Source organism: Acomys minous (assembly GCF_964271855.1).
Source record: "Acomys minous genome assembly, chromosome: 3".
Taxonomy (NCBI): Eukaryota; Metazoa; Chordata; class Mammalia; order Rodentia; family Muridae; genus Acomys; species Acomys minous.
The window spans coordinates 97909286-97934527 of record NC_140485.1 but is presented as its reverse complement, the minus strand read 5'-3'; the positions used below and the strand labels follow the sequence as shown (position 1 = coordinate 97934527).

The following is a 25242-nucleotide window of genomic DNA, read 5'->3' as shown; positions in this document are numbered from 1 at the left end:
TGGCTAAAGGGTCCTGGAGTTACATGTCATTTCTTTGCACTCATTTTCCATGTTTTCCAAATGTTCTGAATAGCGGTTTTTCTTAACTCAAAGGGAAAACTTTTTGGAACGTAGTATCTTATCATCATTGCCCTGATGGTTTGACCTCTTTGGAACTTCCCTCCTCGCTGTCCACTCCTGAGACCGCCTCCCCAAACGTATCCAGCCACATCATTCTTTGTTCTCTCTGGTCCTTTCTGAGAGTGGCCAACAACACTTCTTTCCACATCACTTTCATCCCAGCTCCCCTAGCTTTCTCTTTATTTTTCTTTTTGCATAAGAACTGATTCCCTTGCCTGACCATCGTCTCCACTGAGGTGTGACTGTATGCTTCTTCCAGCACCTTCCATGAGGCCTTCAGGTCCTCTTAGTCCATCTTCCACTTTAGCTTTAGGCTCTACAGCGAAGGACATTTTCCACAGCCATCCGGCAAACGTACTCCTCTAATCTCTAAAAATGTAAGGCAACGCAGCATCAAAATCTGAAGTCCTACTTTTTCCTTCAAAAATAAGGTCTGCCGGCCCAAGTCCTTCGTTCCCTGAAGGCTAACAGCCTCGTGACAAATGACTGGAGCCTATGGGCAGATGCCCCTTAAGTGGAGCTAGCAGTCCTATCTCTCAAAAAGAGGATCTCTTATGGCACCTTTAGGAATGAAGAGGAAGGCATTTCTGCCTCCAGACAGGAAACTTTACCCAGAGTATGCAGCTTGGCTCAGGAGTAAAGGTTGAATAGATTTCTGTCTCTGCCTTCTCACTTCTGTGCTTGCTAGTTTTAGGTCAACTTGACACAAGTTAAGAGTCTCCTGAAAAGGAAGGAACCTCAATAGAGAAAATGCTTTCCGGCTGTAGGACACTTTTTTTTCCTCTAGCTATTTATTGATTCTTTGTGAATTTCACTGATTCACCCGAATCCCACCCATCTCCCCACCCTTCACACCTGCCCTCTGCCCTTGCAACCTCCGCTGACCAAAAGGAAAAAAATCTCGTTGTGTGTAGTGTGACACAACGTGTCGCACAGTATACCCTTTTGTCCGCACCTCTTTTCTTGCAAATGTTCGTTGCAATGAGTCATTGGTCTGGTTTGAGGTCTCTGGCTTCGGCTACATTATCAATACTAGATTCTCACTAGGACTTCTCTCAGACATCCTGTCATTGCCCTGTGTCATGGAGATCCTTCAGCTTTGGATCTGTAGGATCAGCCCGTTCCTGTGCTCCAGCAGCTAGCTCATCAATGGGGTAGATGATGGGATGGGCCAACTCAAAGCCCTGGATCTGAGCCTAAGTGGTGGCTGACCTGCACATCCCACCAGCTTTCCCACACCCACACCACCATAATGAGCTCTGCCCTGGCTAACTCACCCAAGGCCGCAGCTGGCAAGGGGCAGGGCCAGCTCTCCTGCTTTCATGCTCTCCATGTGGTTCGCCTGCACCCATGCCTGCAGGGCCAGCTCTATTTTGCTACCCAGGTAAAGTGAAGAGCCCACTCTCCAGAGTGTGCTGCAGCCAATGGGTGGCAGGGTCAGTTCTCCCACTCTCATGACCTCAGGCCCAGCTCTCCCACCTGCCATAGGTGATGAGGGGCAGCAGACAAGTGGCAGGGCCAAATCTCCCATACTCACGCCCTTGGGTGGGCTCATAGGCACCCCCACCACCAGGATCAGCTCTACTCTGCTGTCCAGACAAGGTGCAAAGCCCATTAATTCACTTTCTGAAGTAGTGATTGATAGGGGAGGGCCTGGGCTGGTGGCCTGGGTTCTATAAGAAAGCAGGCTAAGTCATGATAAGCAAGCCAGTAAGAAGTAGCCCTCCATGACATCTGTATCAACTCCTGCCTTGGCCTGAGGTCCTGCCCTGACTCCCTTCACTGATGCACTATGATGTGCAAGTGTAAGCCAACTAAACTCTTTCCTCCACAGCTTACTTTCAGTCTTGGTGTTTCATCATAGGAAAACTAACCCTAACTAGGACAGCTTCCAAGGAATCACTCCCACGTCAGTCACTCTGGGCTAGGAGAGTGTTCAGCACTGATTGGCCGAGGTGTAGTTCTCTGGACAGTCCATTCCGGTGGGACAGGTTGTGATTTGGTTCTCAGTAGAGGTGCCACAAACCTTTTGGCCAGTTGTATCCTATTGCTGCATCTTATTACTGAACATTTAGCAAATGTGAACCCCACCCATCACATGGCAGCCATGCACAACCAGTCCCCAAAACTACCAATGATGCCCTAGCACAAATTTAATCAAGACATGCCTACATCTGGAGCCTAAATTGTCTACAATGCATTGAGAGGGAGTGGTTCCTTAAAAAAAAACAAAAAACAAAAAACTTCTAAAGGGAGTGGACATAGTGCCCATAATCTGAGCACTTATATTTCTTCTATGTTAGGAAAGGCTTTAAAAAAACAATGAAGTAGCAACTGTGGATGCTAAAATGCCTAACATGTTTAACACCTTTCAGATGTGCTCCTGGTTACTATGGAAACCCCCTGCTCATTGGAAGCACCTGTAGGAAATGTGACTGCAGTGGAAATTCAGATCCCAACCTAATCTTTGAAGACTGCGATGAAATCACTGGCCAGTGTAGGAATTGCTTACGAAACACCACGGGATTCAAGTGTGAACGCTGCGCTCCCGGCTATTACGGAGATGCCAGGACTGCCAAGAACTGCGCAGGTACAGATCCCAAATCCTCAGCCAGCCGTGTGGCCAGGACTGGATTTAGGTGAGGAGTTGATGTTGAGGCGACGTTGCCAATGTCCTCCTGGCGTTTACCTAGAGCAATACACATCAACATTTACCAAAGTTAAGACGTTTTCACGAAGGTGACCAATGAACCTTAGCTCGTAGGGGGGGATGACGCAAGAGACACCGACATGGCTGATTTCTGTCTTATTACATTCGTAGTTGTGATTTTGATTGAAGGGGGGAAAGTGATATAAAACACAGGCCCGCTTTAATCACACACAGCCCTCTCCATTGCCTCAGACTGCGCGCATCTGCATCTCTGGGAGAGCATTAGACTCCAGTTTGATTGAAGTGTACACTTCTCATCCTTAATTTCTCCAACACATTTGCTGCATAAACTGAAGCTCTTTAGAAGTGGAGTTAAACTGCTTTCCTCCAGAAGGAAGGAGAGCTGAAACTGTTTCTCCTCCCTAACTGATGTTTAGGAGGGACAGGAGAAAAGTGGGGAGAGGGTTAGGGTTAGGGGAGAGGGCGGTGCACCTACAGCATGCATCCTGAGGAGGTGAAAAAAAAAAAAACCAGTCGAACGAGAGTCATTTGAAAGACTGACAAAGGGAAGATGCATATGTGATCTGGCCTCAGTGAAAACCAGCATACCTACAGAGAAAGAAAAGCTTCCAGAGCTACGACACTAAAAAAAACAACAGCAGGCACAAGGCTGTCCGGTCAGACAGGGGGTGGGGGTGGGGCATCAGAAATGAGGTAGGAAAACAAAGCCTTAGATTGGCATCATTATTCTCAAAGCACTGACTAAGCTTAAATTTAAATAGCAAAGATGCAGGCCACTCCTAGATGACACTGCTACCACTGCTACGGGAAGCCACAGAGCACGACCTTGCAGAGAGGTTTAATAAATCCACAATTTGTGGAGCACTACACACCGGAAGCATAGTAAGTGATGCACCCCCTTGGAGCTGATCTTCTGTGGTTATTCTGTAAGAGGAAACTCAGTTCCATTCCAGCACGTGGCGGCCTCGCAGAGATAGCCCAGGACTTCTTCTTAAACTATGACCAATCCACTTCCACACAAAATCTCAGAGAACTGGGAGTGTGACTCGGTGGTAAAGCATATGGTTGGCTCAATGCGCCGTCATCACTTGTGCCACGCCCCAACCCTGGACAAAAGACAAAACTAGCAGAAAATGAGAAGTATGATAAGATTGGGTTTTATTTTTGTTTTTCAAAGGCATTGCTGAGAATCCTCAGTAGATTAATGGGGCTCTCAAGCCTTTTAGATTCGTGTAAATATGTTCCCAATTCCTTCCCTGGCACCCTTCCTAGCATGCCTCTGTTGCCTCTCATTTGGAGTTTGGAGTCAGTCTTGCCAAGGGTCAAGTGCTTGGGAGGCAAGAATTGGCCCTGGGCCTCCTCACACTCTCTCCTGGGGCTATTCCCTCACACCTGGCAGGGACCAACCCTGCTGTGGAGACTCCGTGATGAAAAGATGGCTTTCGATTTTGAGGTGAACTTTAAGCTCCCTTGTGAAATTTTCCTTGGGTCTTCTGGGAGTAGAGCACCTGTTGACTTACGAAGGAATCCTAAAGAGTTGGGAGAAGCGTCCTAGGAAAGTGAGATTTGTTTTTGCTTCGGGGTTAGTTTTGAACATCTCATTTGCCTGCCTCGAACTGCTCGAAGGGCATTATCTCCACATCAGAGGGTCCATACTATTAAGGATGAACACAGTTAATGTGCATTGAAGGACTGCACAGTAATAGCCAGGATTTCCAGAAGTCGTGGGAATGCTGCCCTATTTTAATCAAGAGAAAGTGACGTCCAACTCTCTTGCTTTTGTTTCCCACAGTGTGCAACTGTGGGGGCGGCCCATGCGACAGCGTCACTGGAGAGTGCTTGGAAGAAGGATTCGAACTCCCTACAGGCAAGGACTGCCCAACTATAAGTAAAAATAGCAGTACACGAACCACTGACCCACTTTCTCTACTGTGCTGTAGGGATTGGGTTGAGAAGAGAGCCATTTATAGTTTTTTTAAAAATGTTTCAAAAAAGTGGAAGAAAGGAATTAACTCCCACAAGTGAGATCCTCTGACTTTCACACAGGCCTGCACACGCAGCCCAGTAATAAATGTAGAAAAAGAAATGTAATGATGGATATGAAGTCATTTTCTCTGAAAATGCTTCATTCTCATCCCTGTACTCACTGCAGGGTAACGGACCCTGTAGATAGGTCCCTGGTGATCTCGATGTCACTTGGCAGTGAGGCGGGTTTTCGCTGACATCATCCCCACTTTAGACATCTTACTTATCTAGACTTCACACCCAGCTTCCGGCTCCCAAGACAGAGCTCTTCCTGCATTGACTGACTGGTCCTCAGGTAACAGGACAGACAGAGCCTCTGATGGCTGTAGAGACTGAAACACCTGGAGGCACAGGCAGCTTCTCCCAACTCACTCCAAACCTGAGCTGTGACCAGAAATGAAAGGACAAGGCATCACAAAGTGAAGCCACGTTCTTTCTTTCTTTCTTTCTTTCTTTCCTTCCTTCCTTCTGGGATTGCTTTGTCAACTCAGGTGCAACAAAGATTTTGTCTCAAAGAGCACTTCAGCGTTAGACATCCCTTCACCCCAAACAAAAGTATATTGGTCCCCAAAAAAAACCTTGTGGGCAAAGACATTAAACACTCCCAGTGCATCATAGCTTAGGAGATGCCTGAGATGGTGAGACACAGTAGGGCAAAGACTGCAGTTACCAACTACAGCATCCCCTGGCCAGCTCCCTTTAAAGACACCCAGATGCCTACATAGTCCTAAGCATCTTCAGCAACCTGAAGCATAGGTCAGAGACTCATTTGCTAAGGGAGCTTATAGGCAGTGCTACATTAATAACAAATTAGCATATTAACATGCACTGTTCATCCTCCGCTCTCCAGAAAACAGCAGGGCCTGTGGGAAGGAGCCTGGAAACTGGCAAGGTGCAGAGAGAGGTCAAGACAGGGTTCAAGGCTTGCTGTGTGTTCTTTTTGATTGTATCCATGGAGGTCCTCTGGGTCCTGGGTGGGGGAATCACAGTGTGAAACTGGGGCGGGTCTCTTGGGCACGCCAGGTTTAGATTGCGCTTTGGCACCTTCCTCAGAGACCAAGTCATGACATTAGCCAACAATCGTACCCTACAGACCTGCTCTGAGGACTCGTTCATCTAGACAGGGGTGGGGCATGGAGAGGAGCCAGGCCCTCCCTGGGAGAGACAAAGGCAGATGCAGCATTCCTGCACTGACTGAGAAAAGCTGATGGGAAAAAGAAAGATGCTTGGCCACCGGCCTGCTCTACCAGCTGCTGCCAAGCAAAGACGAGAAGCTGACAAGAATGGAATCTTTGCGGGGAGGGGCATGACTGACAAGTGGGCGGGGCTTCTTGTCCACCCACCCCGTGATGTTCTTCCCTCCTGCCAGCAATTAGCGTACCTATTAACCTGCTGCGCCATCAGCCTGTTTCTCATTGTTTTAAGTCGGACACCTGCCTGAGATACAGCTGGTTCTACAGGGCCAGAGCACGTATTTTTTTGTTTCCTCGGGAAACAAAAATAAACCTGGTATTAGCCAAGAGGGTCCACATTAAAGCCATATGCTTCCAGGCTGCCTTTTGGTTCCGCAGAAATGACATCCCTCTTTCATCTCCAGGCTGTGATAAGTGCGTCTGGGACCTGACCGATGACCTGCGATTAGCAGCGCTCTCCATCGAAGAGAGCAAATCCGGGCTGCTGAGCGTGTCCTCCGGCGCTGCCGCGCACAGACACGTGACCGAGATGAACTCTACCATCCACCTCCTCAAAGTACGCTGAACGTTGTGGTTTTGTCTGGGCTTTCACTGTTGTTCCACAGGCTCCCTCTTAGCAACCTCCGTGAGCTGTTGGCACCTGTGTTCCATGGCTATATTACAGACTGTGTAGGGGCCACATAGAAACAGTTACATGAAAACAACAACAAAATAACAAATAAAAATAAAAACCCAGGCGTGGTGGCACATGCCTTTAATCCCAGCACTCAAGAGGCGGATTGCTGTGAGTTCAAGGCCAGATTGGTCTACAAAGGGAGTCCAAGACAACCAAGGATACACAGAGACACCCTGTCTCAAAAAACCAAAAGTAATTAAATTAAATTAAATAATAAAAATGAAAATATCCGGGCACATACCTTCAACCGTAGCACTTGGGTAAGCAGAGTCAGGCAGATGTCTGTGAGTTTGAGACCAGCCTTGTCTACAAACGGAGTCCAGGACAATACGGACAAACTATACAGAGACTATACAGAGAAACACTGTCTCGAAACAAAACAAGAAAGGACAACAGCAAAAAGTTAGGAAAAGTTCGCCATAACCATAAGCTAATGCTTCAACCAAAAGCTGCCAACTTAAGTAAGAGAGTATATAGAAAATGAAATGACTAAAACACGAGTATCTACATAAGAAACCTTTCTTTGCAAAGCTATGCATTTATTATTCACATACAACCCTACCAGGTAACACCTTAGTTTCAGTTTACAGGCCTTTGCCGGGTTTATCTAAAACCTCCCTCCCTCCTTCCAACTTTTCTTCTCACACTTGTTCTCTCTCGTTTTTTTTATTTTTTCAACCTCCCTCTCTCTGTCTTTTTCTCAATCTGGCTCTGAAACACACATACACACACACATACATACACACATACACACACACATACATACACACACACATACATACACACATACATACACACATACATATACACATACACACACATACATACACACACATACATACACACATACATACACACATACACACACACATACATACACACACATACATACACACATACACACATACACACATACATACACATACATACACACACATATATACATACACACATACATACACACATACATACACACATACATACACACACACACATACATACACACATACACACACATACATACACACATACATACACACATACATACACATATACATACATACAAACACACATACACATACATATACACATACACACATTCATACACACATCCTCAACCACACAAAACATATGCGCATATGGTTGTCCTCATACTTTTATAGAAGAAAAAAGTTACAGACAGGCAACAGGAAAAAAATGTACATAAATAGATAAAATAAACTATGTCAGCTATCTAAGCTTTAAAGGGCCTTTCTTCCACAATGGATGTTTTTCGAAACAGCAGAGTTCAGTGAAAAACCATCAGACTTCATTCTGGCACACAGTTTATTTTCTTAGTCAAACTTACATGACAGTTAAGAGCACAAACTTTTCATTGTTTTGCCCATACCCCAGCCCCAGCTGTTGCTACATGCGCTCACGTATACTAATCAACCTCTTTGTTTTTCTCAGTGTCCTCTGTAGAATTGAGGAAGTTATTCAGGGAGCTGGGACGTGTAAAGCAGTTACAACAGTGCCTAGTATAAGTACCTTTTGAGGCTCAGATAATATCTACAATTGGCTGGGAATGTGTAGTGCAGTCCGGAGTAAGTGCCCTAAACTGTAGCACCAGGTGGAATCTTGGGGAGCAGTGGGAATGGCTTTGTTAACCTCCCCTGCCTCAACTCATATGAGCATCCATTCTCAGAGGCGTCCCCAGACCCAGGGCAGTGAACCCTCTCAGCCCTTTCCATAAGGCACACCAAAGTAGCTCCAGGGCAGCAACAGTTCCTCCAAGCTTCTTAAAAAATGCAAAAGAAAGGGGCCAGTGACCCAAAATAAAGAGAAATGATCTCTTTCCACCCAGAGCAGGAAAGTGTGTTTCTAAATCCATTTGCATTGATCCTGATCCTTGCTCAGTTTCTCTAAGACCTGATCAGATTGATATTTGCCAGACTTCTCGGGGCCACCTCCAGCCTAATTATAGTTTTTTTTTGACAATAGAGAAGGGAGCCCTTTCCCTGAGGGCAGTCTAGTGCCTGGCCAGAGTGTCCTGAACCATATTAAGTGGAGCTGTCAGACTTTCAGCCCCAGAAACTTCGGTCCCCTCCGGTAGACCCATCCTTCACAGAAATCTGTAGAAGTCTGTGAAAGCTCTGTTAAGAACAGAGGTCATGGGCTGGAGAGATGGCTCTGTGGTTAAGATAACTGGCTGTTCTAGCAGAGGACCTGGGTTCAATTCCCAGCACCCACACAGAGGTTCTCAACTGTCTGTAACTCCAGTTTCAGGGTATCTAAAACCCTCCTCTGGACCCCTGGGCATTACACACATATTGTGTGTGTGTGTGTGTGTGTGTGTGTGTGTGTGTGTGTGTGTGTGTGTGCATAAAACAACCATACCCATACAATAAAATACATTTAAAAAGAAAAGAACAGAGGTCACAACACTCCTAAATCTCCTATACTGAAAGAGTCTGGGACAGGGGAGATGGTAGCAGTTTTATGGTGTTCTTGCAGATGCCCAGCGTTAAGTTCCTAGCGTCCATGTTGAGTGGCTTTACAATCACCACTAACTCCAGCTCCAGGGATTCCAAAACCCACATCTGGCCTCCGTGGACACTATCCCCATTCACAAACTCGCACGAAGACACATACAGATCTTTTAATTTAAAGATCAATGTCTTTTAAGACCGATGGGACACAATTACTAGTCATTTTGAAAAACCTTTTTTCTCCCCCTGCAGACAAGGTTGTCAGAAAGGGAAAACCAGTACACCCTACGGAAGATACAGATCGGCCATGCTGAGAACACCGTGAGAAGCCTCCTGTCCGATGTGGGAGAACTAGATGAAAAGGTACGTGTGCCTCGGTCCGTGCCTGTTGTGTGACACACCTTCCCCTGGGGAGATGTAGCACACATCTGTCTGTTGACCCCCACCCCAGAGACCAGCGAAGTCCAGTTTGGTTTACCAATGAGCTTTATTTGGGGTAACTTACAGGAATATGGGCAAGGGGTTACTTACTGGAGCAGAAACAACCCTGAGAAAGCTGCATCACCCCAGCACGAGTGAGAGCTCACAAAGCTGAGACCCTTGGAACACCCTGCACAGCCTGCAGTCTACTCAGCAGGTTGGAGAGCGTCCCTTCCAAGTGACCCAGTTGGTCTAAAGCTCTTCTAGGCAGCTCAACTGGTTTCTGTTTCTTCAAGGCAGCTGGTCTGGTTTGAGTCTTCTTTGTACCTTAGCTCAGTTATCTGAGAAGGACTCTTAGCTTTTCTTGTTTACTCTGACAGGGAGGGGCTCAGTGAATCTGGTCAGTTTCAGGGACTTCCTGAAGCTACTTGAGTTGGGTTTGTTGTTTGTTTGTTTGCCAGGAGAGGGGTTTCCTGTTTACAAGGCTTCTCCGTAGTATAGAATATTTCAATTTAGTAGGGAAACTGTTAAACAGGGTCTGCCTTGAAGAGTACAGTTAGCCTGTGTGATCCTAGCAAGTTACAAGCAATGAGGCTTTAAAAAACAAAAGCAAAGCTGGGCATGGCAGCGCACGCCTTTAATCCCAGCACTTGGGAGGCAGAGGCAGGTGGATTGCTGTGAGTTCGAGGCCAGCCTGGCCTACAAAAGCAAGTCCAGGACAGTCAAGGCTACACAAAGAAACCCTGTCTTGAAAAACCAAACAACAAAAAAATAAAAACAAACAAACAAACAAACAGAAAAGTCATGAGTGTCCAAAAAAAATCAAGGCCAGGTCCACAGAGAAAGTTAATGAAGGGCATCTTCCTATCTTCCCATTTTAATAAGTTTTCTTGAAAAACTGTGTTTATGGTGAATTTTCTATGCATTATTCTAACACAGTTGGTATGTGCTACAACTAAGATAATTATTCAACTATTTGCCTTAACATTGTAAGAGCTATTGAGCATCCAGAAATGTACTTTATTCTATATAATACATACTTATAGTATTAATAAAGGAGCATTAAGGAAAGAAAGAAAGAAAGAAAGAAAGAAAGAAAGAAAGAAAGAAAGAAAGAAAGAAATTAGCTGATAAAAATTTGCCACACAAGCCTGACAAGCTGAGTTCAATCCCCAGAATCCATGTGGAGACAAAGTTCTTATTTTAAGTCTGTATACATATCATTTGTGTGTGTGCATACACAGAGAAAAATATTAATTATAAATTAAATTTTTAAAAAGAAAATCGAAGTTTAGCCTTTATATTATACCATAAGTTAAAATGAATTCCGGGTAGATTAAAGAGTCAAGAATACATTTCAAGTCTATAGGAAGCTAGAATCCAATAATTACTATCTGAAAAAGCATAGACAACAGACTTTACAAGTTATAATTTCAATTCCCAGAGGAACACTAAATAAATAGTCAAATTAGACTGAGAAAAATACTCAGAGAGCATAAGATACAAAAACTCACGCAAGGCTGGAGAGCTGGGTCAATGATCAATAGCACTTGCTGCTCTTGCATAGGGCCCGTGTTCTATTCTCAGCACCCACACGGTAACTACAGTTGTCTGTAACTCCAGTCTCGGGGGACTTAACACCTCTTCTGACATCTTTGGGCACCAAGCAGGTACATGCTGTACTTTCATTATGCATATTCATCCCACAGTCATGAAAACCACAGTAATAGGTATGTTCTCAAACTTGACAGTTAGTACCTCTATCCCATGGATCCCATCTGCCCAAAAACCTCACAAGTTCTATTCACCTCAAATCATTGGGTTTTGGAGTAGTTTGGGGTTTGAGGGGTATACTATTGTCATTGTTTGTTTGCCAGCCTCCATAGCTAAGTCTTCCAACCCTAGAACCATTTCATACCATTTACCCTTGGAAATACCCGGAAGGACGCCCATGTATCTGTGCTTACGAAGAACCCATACTCCAAAGGCTTTTGCTGTTGCTGCCGCTGCTGAACCTGTTTATAAAATACAAAAGACCAGGCCAAGGTTCCACTCTCCTGTGTTCCCAAGCCTGCCACACCCAAGGTAAAGCATGGCGGCCCAGCAGCAGAGGTGGAAACAGCAACTCCCTCCCACTGTCAGTGCTCTGCTTCACTCTCTGGGTCCTGGAAGTCTGCAATGGAGGCCACAGCCACAGAGAACAGCTCACCCTAGTCTTCCACCCACACAAAGGGCACCTGCGTAGCAGCTCAGGCATCGTAAGGGGGAGCGTATCAAAAGTGTCCAATCCTGCCAAAAAGGCAGAATCGGGGAAAATTGTATAACTGTTCCAAAAAAAAGCATGACAGCCCTGTCACTTCACTGCGACAGGGGCTAAGAGGTTTGGAGTAAACATTAGGCCCTGCTCTCAAGGTGCCCATAGTCTGGGAGGGGGCAGATACATTCTTGTAAATGATACACCATTTAGCAATGGAGTCCTGGTAGAGGAGAAACTGTAAGTAACTCTAAGGGAGAAATGTTGAATCCTCTCCTAGGGAAGCTTGCCTTGTGTGTTGAGAGTGAGGAGTTTGTCAAGGACGTCCAAGCAGGGGAAATGTACCATAACACAAAGGATGTGAAAAACATGACATATTCTCGGCACTAGAAGAATTTCGACCTTGGCCTTCATTTAAGTGTAAGACAAGAGACAAGACGCAACGGTTGACAGTATCAGGGAGATGGCAGGACCATGAGGGACCTTGTCCAGCATACCAGCAAAGTCTGGTTTTCAGATGTTGAAGTCACTGGAGGGTTTACACATTAGAACTGCATTTTGGAAGTATTCTTTTTTCAGTAGAGAGACTAGACTGGGTCAGGGAGGACACCAAGGGTAGGGTGCAATGGGAAACCACCTGGGGAGATGGGAAAGCGAGTTTGGTTGCTTTCTTCCCTTCACTTATAAAGGACGCACAGTGAGGGTGATGAACTGAGACTAAGGAGATGAAAAGGGCGAGAAGCAAGAATACCATGTGGAAGGACCTAGGATGTATGCTCAATCAGCAGTCATGAGGAGCAAGAAGGGACATTCCGTCTGGGTGACGTGGATGACTAAGGCTAAAATCACAGGGTGAATTACTCTGGACACTGTAGGTTTGAGGTACCTGCAGATGTCCAGAGACAGCTGGAGATTTGAGCCAGTAGCTCAGGCTGTAGATGAGGGGAGGGGGGGGGAAGGGGGGAGGAAGGGTTGTATCCACAGGTTTCTTGAATGTCACTAACGTTTAGGAGGAAAGGAAGCGCACGGAACTTGACATCACTTTTCAGGTTTGAAGAAACACGCCAGCATCCCTATTGTCCTCATTCACACTTGTTTCCCAGAGTAACGATTAAAACGTCCTTACTTTCAATCACAAAAGAATCGCGACTGAAACAATAAAATTCATGGTGACCGATTGGTTATCATCGTCACTTAATTCAAATAAATACAAGGAGAATTCACCAGTGGGGTGAGTAAGTGGCTAATCCTTTGTAATGATAGAAATAATTAACCAGCTTATAACTCTAGGTAATGTTATAACTGCAGGGGTTTGTTTTAAAGCAAGGCACACCTGTTTTATTGAGTGCACATACCATTATTTTCCTTCCATAAGCAAAGTTCCAGAAAATAAGTTAAATCCTTAAGAAAAATCCCTACATACTGTACTATATTTGGTAATTTTTCAATTTCAAGTAATAAATGTTGACTTCACGTCATTTCTATCTGTCTATCTATACAGATAAAGATGGATGGCACTACAGGCTTTTGTGCAGCTTTATATCTCATAGCGCCCTCTGGTGTTCAATATAGAAGTTTTCTTTTTTTTTTTTTTTTTTTTTTTTTTTTTGGTTTTCCGAGACAGGGTTTCTCTGTGTAGCCTTGGCTGACCTAGACTCGCTTTTGTAGTCCAGGCTGGCCTCGAACTCACAGCGATCCGCCTGCCTCTGGCTCCCGAGTGCTAGGATTAAAGGCATGCGCCACCATGCCCGGCTAGAAGTTTTCTTATAGGTGTGGCAGCTCACAGTTTAAAGTTAAAAATAAGTTTAAAGACAGAGAAATAACAATAGAGCATTTCTTTGATGTATGAAACCAGAGAATGCATGTATATTTGTGTGGGGTGTGTGTGTGTGTGTGTGTGTGTGTGTGTGTGTGTGTGTGTGTGCGCGCGCGTGCGCGCGCGCTCAATTTAGAAAATGAGGCTCGGTCTTTCTAAATATAACACTTTAATGGGATCAAACATAAACTTGTAAATGTATTATATATTCTATTTATATATTTTAAAAGCATCAAGAATATAGTCCATTTTATTTTCTTTTTTTAAAGATTTGTTTATTTATTATGTATACAGTGCACATCAGCTCACATTATAGATGGTTATAAGCCACCATGTGATTGCTGGGAATTGAACTCAGGACCTCTAGAAGAGCCGTCAGCGCTCTTAACCTCTGAGCCATCTCTCCAGCCCCCTCATTTTATTTTCTCCATTATCTAATTTTTAAATTATTACAACTATTATTTTTTTTCTCCAGAAAAAGCATTAGAATAAGCCCAGGAAGATTGGTACTGGGGGAAAGGGCTTCTGTCTTGATTGGGGTTACTTTTGCTGTGATGAAACACCATGACCAAAGCAACTTTGGAAGGAAAGAGTTTATGTCACTCACAGTTCCCTATAACAGTTCATTATCGAAACAGTGAGGGCAGGAACTCATGCAGGGCAGGAACCTAGAGGCAGGAACTGATGGCAGAGGCCATGGAGGGCTACTGCTTCCTGGCTTGTTCAGCCTGCTTTCATGTAGAACCCACGACTCTCAGCCCAGGGATGGCCCCACCACAATGGGCTGGGATCACCCATCAACCACAAATTAAGACAATGCCCTACAGGCTTGCCTACAGCCTGGTCCTGTGGAGGCACTTTCTCAATTGAGGCTCTCTCCTCTCTGATGATTCTTGTTTGTGTCAAGTTGACATAAAACCAGGTAGGACAGCTTCTAAATGTGTCTACTCTGATACCGTTTCTGCATCTTCTTCCTCAGCCATCACAGAAGGTCACTGGCTTTGCTCACTCTAGAATGTTGAAAACATTGCCAACGATATCATGCCACAGTCCTCTGGGTAGAACATTGCATGAAAGAAGAGAGGTTGGGAGCACCCACTTCCCTAGTCTGGAGCACCTAATCAATATTCTCCCAGTGTTCCATCCATGTGGCTTCAGCCAACCATCCATGGGCTCAGTATAGCCCTTTGTCCCAGAGCTGCACCAAGAAAGCACCAGAAAAGGCAAGCAGACACTAATTAAAGACATGCTGAAGAACTACTCTCCCTAGCTATAATAAGTCAGCAATCTGTCTAGTGCCAAAAGGAAGTATACATCCTTCACGCAATGGGAGTAATGGCCTGACCTTGAGCTGTGCCAGTGCATTTAGATCATCTCCTATCCTTGAATACATACAGAAATTTAACACACACACACACACACACACACACACACACACACACACACACACACACCACTGAGTGGAGTCAGCCCCCACCCTGGGCCAGAGAGGTCCCATTTACTCTGTGCCAAATCTGCCTGGGCAGTTAATTGCACACACAGGCCATCAATGTTGATGGGAAATCGGAATAAAGCTCTGAAATCAGCAGTTAGCCCAGTGAGTATCCCTGTGGGGACTCAGTTTCAGCCGAGTTTGGACCAGTCAGTGGGAACATCTTAGGATCTGCCCTCTTTCTAGGTGATTTCCTCTGAAGTTTAAGCCCTTCAATCAGAACAATTGTCAAAGTGATCATAGGCATCCACGGGTCATGTCCAAGTCGGGCAGCTTGAGATACAGTAGCAGTTGCAAGGATAAGACACCTGTGGGAAGTGGTTGGTTTGCACCAAACCATGATTTATGGCCTTGGTTTTGGTAGCATCCTAGAATCTGAAAATTGATCATTACTGAGTCTTAACGAATGCTTCCTAAGACTACTCCGTATGTCACAGAGTTTACACCATGCCAGGAAAGTACTTCAAATGACTGTTTTATACCCACCTACCCACCCTCACATGTGCATCTAGTATTTCTTTGTGTAATCTGCAGGGTAGTAAAGCCTCAAGAAAGGGGAAGCTGGTTGAGAAGGAAAGCCTGGACACAACTGACCACGCGACTCACCTTGCAAAGCAAGCCCAGAACATGCGGGACAAAATCCAAGGTAAAGACCTTCCTTTGCTCAGCTTCACGTCAAGGTAACACTCGGTGTGTGAGTAACAATAAACGAACGTTACTGTCAGGGACTGCTGTGTGCAGGAGCATAGCATTCAACGTCCCACGGGTTTTAACTTACGTAGTCTTCATGGCAATGATGTTCGCTTGGATTTCTGAACACCCGTTCCTATTTATCATCTGTTGACATCTGGGAATAAATATACAAAACCGCTCTTTCTCGGCATTTCACTCAAGTTTGATGTTGCAGTCCCTTTCTATCAGACGAAATGTGGTGTCCTTAAGAGGAAAGATCTTGGTAGGAGTCACACTTCTTTTCCGGTTATTTGCAGCCTCCAAATATGTCTGTAGACTATGAATAAACTATGTCAGGTAGGGCAGCGCACACCTTTAATCCTAGGACTTGGGAGGTAGAGGCAGGTGGATCTCTGTGAGCTGACAATCAGGCGGGGTCTACAGAGTGATTTCCAGGCTAGTTCAGTCCAGACCATGCAATCTTGTCTCAAAAAAACATGGAGCGTGAGGCGAGCGGGAGTAAAGCAGTCCAAATGGCCTCTAGCTCTTCCTTGTGATGCTCTTCTTTGAGAACCAGGCAAGCAACTTAGCTGCTCAGGTTTGTAAATGAAGGGAAGAGTGCTTGTGAGTGATCCCTGCCCTAACGTACTGCGGCAGAGTCTACCCAACCTACCTACCGCAGATTCACTCATCTGTGCTCTGGTTTCCACTAAGTGCAGGCTGCATCTTGAGGGCCATCTTAACAGCACAGGGAGAGCTGTTTTCAATTTCCCAACAGAAAGTGATGGTGTTTTGTTCTGGGGTAGAGAGACATTCCTTGGGTTAGAGTCAGCTAAGATCTGGTGTTTGTATCCATGTTTTTTTTTTAAATTATACTATACATCAAGAGTTGGATGACAATACCTAATGCATCTCAGGGCACAATGACAGTAAAGGGATCCACAGTGAGAGATTCATCTTTATAGTGAGGTAGCAGGAGCATATTCTAGGCTAAGGGGCATATAAGACCAAGATTAGTCCTTCGCATGGTTTCCTTGGATGCTTGTAAAGCACAATAAAAACAAATGGCATGTGTTTCAGACTCCCCACTGCCACCCTCCCTTAGCACATGGGTTTGCATTTACTGATAAAATATCCCTTTTCCTAAAGCATTGTTCCATTGAGTTGTTCAAACAGCACGACTGAACCTAGAAAATCCAGTGCCCTCATAGTCATCCAATTGAGAAATAAACACCCTGTTAAGCAGCAAATAAAGTCAAAACCCTTCTAAACCAGACAAAGGACGTAATTCACCTTTGCTGTTTAGCAAACTGGATGTTGGTCAGAAGGTGTTTTACTTGAAAAGAATCTGAAGCATAGGAAAAGGACAAGGGGTGAACTGTGGGGGGTGGGGGAGGTTGAACTGTCGGAGGGGGGGCAGGGGGGAGGGCAGGGTGAACTGTGGGGGGTGAACTGACGGGGGAAGGGATGAACTGTGGGGGGTGGGGGGATGAACTGTGGGGGGGTTGGACTGTGGGGGGGTTGAACTGTCAGGGGTGGGGTGAACTGTCGGGGGGCGGGGTGAACTGTCAGAGGAGGGGGTAGGATGTACAAAAACAGGAAGCAGAAACTTTCATCAGTTTTTCGTCTCTTTAGAATAATGCATGAATAGTCGCCAACCACCAAGGCGCAAGTGTTATTGTCTGTGTTTCTTCTTGCAAATCTACCCCAGACATAGCGCAAACAAAACAGCCCACAACTGAGCAGAACTTACACGAAAATGCCAAAGAACTTGGGAAGACAATGACGTGTTTGATTGATTTCATGTTTACATTTTGTTTACCTCAAGGACTCATATTTCAGACTTAGTTAGAAACGTGGGTGTTTAATGCTTTGATACTTGGAAGGGTTAGCACATATTGATCTCCCTGTAGCACTCACAGTCCTGTTTGGAGCATTAGAATGATCTATCCCCATTTCTCGCCCTCCTTTCAGAATTCAGGAGTGCCACACAGCACCAACAGGACGTCATTTCTCATTCCCAACTATCGCTAAAATAGCTGCTGGTGACCTTCAAGCTATTACCCACATAAACTACAGCTCCTCGTCCTGCTGTGATTTATGTGAGAGCAGTGTTTGTTTACCCATCTTATCTGGCCAACCACATAGATCACAGTGAACCGCAGACACACAATTTCATTATGCCAGGAAGATGAAGCACTTCCTCCCAGAGCTGCCAGAGAACAAGGAAGCCACACAGCCTCTCCTCTGATCCTATGGAATAGGAATGAGGGCGACAAGGAATGGTTACATGGCAGTGGCTAGGCCAGTTACCTAATCCCTCGGAGCGCCAATGGGCCCCTTGGTTCTAAAATCTTCAGCCTATATCAGATGTAGAGCAGAAAGACCCAGAGTCAAATGGCTCAATCTTGAAAATATTCACGAAAGAAGGCAAATAGAAAAATCATGTAATATATATATGTGTGTGTGAGAGAGAGAGAGAGAGAGAGAGAGAGAGAGAGAGAGAGAGAATTTATATTTATTTATATATATGTATGTGAGAAAAACTATCACACAATAATTTTTTAATCCTTTTACTCGCTTGACTATAAAGCTATCTAGAAGGCTCATTTGGACAATTACAAATACACTCTCATTTTGGCTTAGAGCTTTGTTTTGTTAAATCATTGATGCCTAAAATGCAACTAATATGCCCATGATGCAAGTGACAGGAGACACTTCCAAACATTTTTATTTCCAAGTCAAGTATTTCTGTGAAATGCTGATTCTTTTATAATCCTCAGATTATTGTGCCTTAAATGTTAGTGTTCTCAATCACCATGGATACCAGATGAGTACAGAAGCAAAGCAGGCTCTAGGGCAGCCCACTCTGAACACACCTCATAGGACCAAAAAATGGTTTTTTCAGGTTAGCCTCTCTCCCCTCATGATGAGCTCCTGTGATGACACCAACACTGCCATCATGATAGCAACTTAGCCTAGGACTGAGCTCTCTTTCCGTTATAAGGTCAGTCCTAAGCTTTGCTCCCCGGCAACAGCCCTGCGCATCCTTTCCCAGGCCCCATTCTGTCATATGTTCTTCTTCACAGAGATCAACAGCAAGATGCTCTACTATGGAGAGAATTTTGAACTCAGCCCTGAGGAAATAGTTGAGAGGCTGGTGTTGGCCCAGAAAATGCTGGAGGAGATCCGAAGCCGGCAGCCATTCCTCAAGCAGCGGGAGCTCGTGGACGAGGAGGCAGATGAGGCCCAGGAATGTGAGTGTCTTCTGTTCCTGGACAACACGGCATATGTCTCCTTTCTCTGTGGGACCAGGAAAGGACAGCAAGCCACAGGGCAGCATTTGGTCAAGCAACTAGTTCTCAATATTCAGAGTTATGCAGAATTTATGTGCAGCCTCAGAGATTTATTTGGGAAAACTTGACTTTTTCTTTCTTTCTTTCTTTCTTTCTTTCTTTCTTCCTTCCTTTTTTAATCAAAAGTTTTAGATCCGGGCACAACTTTGAGATTTTGTGAAATTGCAGAGATTCTATGCAGAACGGTCATACCTTTTAAAAGAGAATGGAGACTCAGAAGTTGGTGTAGGGAAAAAAAAATAAAAATAAGGAAAGGAAAATTAGATTCCTGACTCTACAGTGAGAGAAATTCTCTAGAAAATGTCAACAGTGTTGATGTCCTGACGGCCCTGAGTTTTGGTAACTTTCATCCTCCAATAGGAACTTATCATGCCCTTAATGATAAGCATCAAAAGCACACAAAGTAATGTCATTGGACCTCTGATTTGGTCACTATGTAGTTCACCAATTGTTGCCTCCCAATATACCCCAAGTGTGTTCATTTAAAACCGTAGCTATTTATTTGGTCCTGATTTCATGGGATGGTTGTTCAGGTTAAATTCAACCTTGCTCAGCTCTGTTCTATGTGGCATAGGTGAAATTCACTCATGTGTCTGGGACTGGCCAGGCAGGCTGGACCTCTCCCTCCATGCCAAGTCTTTCTCTCATGGAGCTAGACCAGGCTTGCTCACATGGCAGTGGAGGCTTCTGAGAGGGAAAGACTAGAGAGTTCAAGGGTTCTTCAAGCCTAGGCTTGGAACTCGGTCATTCCAGATCTGTTCTGTTGGTCAAGAACAGCCTAGACTCAAAGGGTAGGATTGGTTACACTCTCCATGGGAAAGGTCGCACAGAACCTACACATTCAACAAAGGAAATTACAGGATTTTAAATCAGATTTTGTCTGTTGCTTATATTTCATAATATTTCCATCAGTACCTCAGAATTGTAGTTAATAAATCTTATCTTAATACATTAGTAGAGACTGATTGGTAAATTAATACAAATATAGATCACAAAATTATTGGTTTAAATTTCTGTATTAGCTATTTTTCACTTATATTGTGGTCATTTTTAGATTTTTACACACTTTAAAAAAAACCCATTATATAGCCGGGTGTGGTGGCGCACGCCATTAATCCCAGCGTTCGGGAGGCAGAGGCAGGTGGATCGCTGTGAGTTCGAGGCCAGCCTAGTCTACAAAGTGAGTCCAGGACAGCCAAGGCTACACAAAGAAACCCTGTCTCGAAAAAAAAGAAAAAAGAAAAAACCCATTATATGAATGGGGCCTGAGAGCTTCACTTGATTTCAGGGGAATCAGTGGAACTGCAAAGGTTAAAGGGCACAAGTCATCTTCCCATAGGTGTCACTCCATCAACCTTCGCTAGCAGTTATTGTGGATAACAGAGAAGAAGGCTATTGGCATAAGGTGTATTGTGACAACAAATACACTCTCACCATCAGAGAGAGTGACAGGAGAATTCCAGGCCAGGGGGCCAGCTGGAACTCTGGCATCACAGCCAGATGCTCGCAAGCTCCGAGACTATTTTGAAATTTAGCCAGATGGCCTCATGGAAAAGAGACTCTTATTTCTCTCTCTTAGTCTCTTGAAATAAACAAATGCATTTCAAGCCCTTTCTTTACGGAGTCAGGAACGTGTATCTTCTCGTCTTACCGAGGAAAGTAAAGGCAAGCTTCAACAGAACAGGTGGTAACTACCTGGGGCGGCGGAGGAGGGAGGGAAGATTGCAGCAACTGGCCAACAAATGTGCCTGCGAGCCACGAATAAAGCATGCACACCAAGACACTTCGAGAGTAGCGTGCCGTGCCGGTTAATCTTTATATCTCAGTCTGAGTCTGACCTCAGGAGCACAAAGGAACCAGTAGGGAAAAGCGACGAGGATGGGTGTCATAAAGAGCATAGATGTTTGTTCTTTCACTAACTAGAAAACACTGCTAATTCTTCATAGTAAAAACTATAGTGTATCCAGTTTTTCTTTATAAGACAAGACCGTGAATAGTCTGGGTAATAAGAGAAAAGTATTACAGCCTCGTCTCCAAGTGTAACCCCCAAGGGAAAACTGCTCAAGCCCTTCCTCTAGTCCACATGTCCAAAGTGCCTAAACCCAACAGGAAAGCATCTCCCACTGGGAGAACCCCTGTGAACCTCTCGAGTCTCTCGGTCACTGAAGAAGAAGAAGACGGGGCCTGAAAATGTCCTACTTTGCTGAACGCAGGAGCCGGACTAAATTCGCCTCCGTTTCTCCTCAGTGCTGAGCCAAGCCGAGAACTGGCAGCGGCTACTCAATGACACCCGCTCCTTGTTCCCTGTGGCGCTGGAGCAGCTGGATGACTACAATGCTAAGCTGTCAGACGTCCAGGAATCCCTCAACCAGGCGCTGGACCACGTCAGGGATGCAGAAGACATGAACAGAGTCATCGCCTCCAAGCAGAGGGAACATGAGGTACCGTGGGTCAGGCACAGACAATCTGAACTTACGTCAAGAAAAAGCAGTTGATGTTAAAAAAAATAATAATTATTATTATATATTATATATACTATATTATATATAATAATATTATTATATATTATATATAAATATATACTTTTTATATATATAAAATTATATATTTATATATATATACCTAAACACTCGTATTTTAAATAAGGTTGCTTTTTTGCTGTTGTAAGTCACTGCCATATCTGCACCTTGAACAGTGATATTTAGTCCTTGCTCGAGTAAGAATGAGGTCGTGGCATAGTCTGCACCCCTGCATGTGACTATACTGCTTTCTCAAGAGAGATGAGGATTCTTCACTAAACGTCCACCTGCCTAGAGCCATGTTTCGGGTATGTGCAGGTTTCAGGAAGGTATAATTTTTGGAAAGACATCATAAGTAAATTTCATAGGCCACTGACAGCAGCTATAGAAAAGAGGGGTTAAACCTAAGCCGAAATCATACAAACACAAAAAAGGTGAGGAAAATATTAAATGCCAACTGCACAGATAGCTTTCTGTGACGCCCACACCCACAGGACTGGGAAGTGCGGATGGTGTGCCCATGTCAGACAAACACTTGTACAGCCAACCACCACCATTAAAAAGCCATCCTGCATAGCGATGGTACAAGTAATCCTGGCTGTGCCTGCAAAGCTTAGGTTAAAAACAACGTGAGCAAGAAGAAATAACCAGTCCCAAATTCATCAGTTTAGTTACGTGTTTTATGGCCAATAAAACCAACTTAAACCTGGTGCCCCTCCATGATTTCCAGTCATCGCCCCCTCAGTAGGCTGTTGTAAAAGTTCCTAAATTAAAGTAAATTACGCCCGCCACCATTTTTCTAACAGGAGCAAACTCTCATTTGATGTTTGTTTGTTTGTGTGTTTGTTTGTGAGAATAATAATGGCCGGGGTGGCACTGAGTGAATGTTGTATGCTTATGGTGTACAACAAACATGTAACTATAGCAGAAAGTATTATTTGAAGATAGACCCTGAAGTCTAGGTGCCCTGTCACTTCCTGTTCTCCTATTCCACGGTCAGTCAGCCCATGACCCACCCACGCCCCAGTTCTAGCACCTCAGCAGTGTTCTGCCTGCCATTCCTCTACAATTTCTTCAGTTCTGCCCTTCGCCATTTCCCAGCCAGTCACCTTGTTTTGTTTTTCCTCCATCCTTCCTCTCCTTCAGGCCGCCCTCCCCACGCTGCCGAGAGTAGCCCATCCCATAATAGCACGGGCAGTCAGTAGCCGCTTGCCCTTATTTAAAGCTCTTCCTCCTTCCTTGCCATGCGTAATGATGCTACGGACACTACATCTTGTGACTGATCCAATGGGTTATAAAATAAGCTTGGAGGTTTATGATAATCATTTTCAAAAGAAAATCAAACCAGCAAAAGAGCATTTTGATTCCTGTCTTGAGTAAGGGCTTGGAATGGTCCTTTCTTGGTTATATAGAGCAGTATTACCCTTCAGCTTTGAGGTTACATTTAAATCCACAGACGAAGGAACCACTCATTACTTATAATGCATCTGTAAAACATCTTTAATAAATGTGGGCACAATCTGAAAAAGAAAACTATAGCAGCTCACAGTTGGAAAAATCCTAAAATATTTTCATCGAGTCAACAGTTTTCACTGGCACGTTAATTTGTGCCAGGAATTGTGATGGATGGGTTAGGATTCAAAGACGAAGCACACGTGATTCCATAATCGCATGGAGCTCCTAGCTTAGAGGGAAGCTTCATCCGTTCACAGATCTATTCGCCACAATAGAGGAAGACAGCTGTGTGCCTGGCATTATGGGATTGGACTGGGCCGGGTTGGTCTCTGCAGGAAGAAGTAAAGAATGGCTTGGGTATCCAAGTTTAAAAAAAAAATAAAAAATAAATTTAAAAAAGACTGCCTTCTAGGTAGGAAGGGACTGCCTGAACTGAATGCATGAGCCAAGGAAGAGCGAGAGACAATGGGGCAGATCAGAGAGGGCTCCACATGCCATGTAAAGAGCACAGACTTCCGTGGGGTGGGCCCTTGCAAATGATGCTGGCCATGACTCACACTAACAAATACGGAGTAGGTTGCAAGCCAGCACACACACATGCAGCAAAAATGTGATGGCGCTTACACAAGACAGGGGTATCACGACAACTCACCTAACAGTTCTAGGGGCTCATTAATGAAAACTCCCAAACTACTTAACATGGAGAGTCTTGAAATGGAGAGTCAGCTTCCCAGATTGTCCCCTGCCAGACAAGGACAGGCGACAGTACCTAGGAGAACCCAAATATAAAACTGTGCCCCTCGCCATAGAAGTATGGTTTAACTGCAGAAGAAAAGGCTAAGACCCACAGTAATGTATTAGCAAACCGTACAGGGTTCTCTTTTCCAGCTGTGAGATGTCAATCTCGGCAAATATTTTGTCTTCTGCACAGACTTTTTCTAAAGGACACATTCGAGTGTGTTGTGAGTTAATATGCCCAGCTCTGCACTGGCTTATTTCTAGGGCTCTGTAGTCTCCATCACCAGTTAGAGAGGCACACGATGGACTGAAAACTAAAGCGCGGGCTTGACTAGGTGCTTCCCTAGGGCTTGGTAAGTGGTGACCGTGTGCCAGGACTTTGTCGTGAGCAGTAAGTGAACAGTGTTGCCCACGCGAAGCAACTTCAGTTCTAAAAGTCAATGCCTGCCAGTCTAGCTCTTAATTACATTTTCCTTATACACATTTTTAGAAAACTCCCATGGATGTGGATACCAGGAATTTGGCATTTTAGTGATTTCACACAGATGGTAGGCCTCTTTTAGCTTGGTTAAACAAATCCTTCCACTAAGTACAAATGAACACCGTGAGCAGAACGTTAGAAAGAGAGCAGCACGCGCGCCGCATTCTAAGCCTCTGTCTGGCCTGCTTCTTCCTTCTCCTAACTAGGCGGTCAGCATTAGCCAGAGCACATGCCTGCAGCCCCAGTCCCTCTCTACTCCAGCTCACTGCTATTGCCCTGGAAAGGCATGTGGGGCGGGGAATCCATCCTCATCTTTAGCTGAGTCCACAGAACGTCTTTCATACGGCTGGCTGTCATCTGCCAGTAGGAATAATTACAGGAACATGCCATGCTACTGCCTTCTAAAAAAATAACCTCTTCCCCACTGACCACTGGGGCTATTTTTGCCCCCTTCTGAGTCTCTAGCTCACTCATTTCTGCCGAATCTCACTACTCATCTAACGCCTGCCTAGGCTGCTGGCCTCTGTCTCCTTCAGATGGCAACTAAATCCAGTTGTAAGGCATTTCTGATTCATCTCCCTGGAAAGGCTTCAACGACGTCAGGTACAGTTGGACCTCCCTGCGGAGGATATGGCAACTTCCTGGCCAACCTGAACCACATAGTGAGACCTTCTCTCAAGAGAAAGGCTGGTGGTGTGGCTCTGTGTGTAAGGTGCTTGCTACCAAGCCTGGACACCTGACCAGTCAACTACCAGGACCCACACAGTGGAAGGAAAGGGCCAAGTAAGGCACGTTGTCCTTTGACCTCTGACCTGTACACATTCGTGAATGAGAGAGAGAGAGAGAGAGAGAGAGAGAGAGAGAGAGAGAGAGACAGAGAGAC

At 44.9% G+C, this 25242-nt stretch overlaps 1 protein-coding gene across 1 annotated transcript in view; it reads left to right on the top strand.

The window, feature by feature from the left end:
* LAMA4 (laminin subunit alpha 4) overlaps positions 1–25242 on the top strand; it is a 150765-nt gene that overhangs the window by 60004 nt on the left and 65519 nt on the right. Inside the window, exons 5-11 of the mRNA XM_084776780.1 lie at positions 2496–2710; positions 4584–4658; positions 6414–6565; positions 9409–9519; positions 15673–15784; positions 18900–19067; positions 21414–21607. Coding sequence (XP_084632906.1) covers positions 2496–2710; positions 4584–4658; positions 6414–6565; positions 9409–9519; positions 15673–15784; positions 18900–19067; positions 21414–21607 — 1027 coding nt within the window. The remainder of the gene's footprint in view (positions 1–2495; positions 2711–4583; positions 4659–6413; positions 6566–9408; positions 9520–15672; positions 15785–18899; positions 19068–21413; positions 21608–25242) is intronic.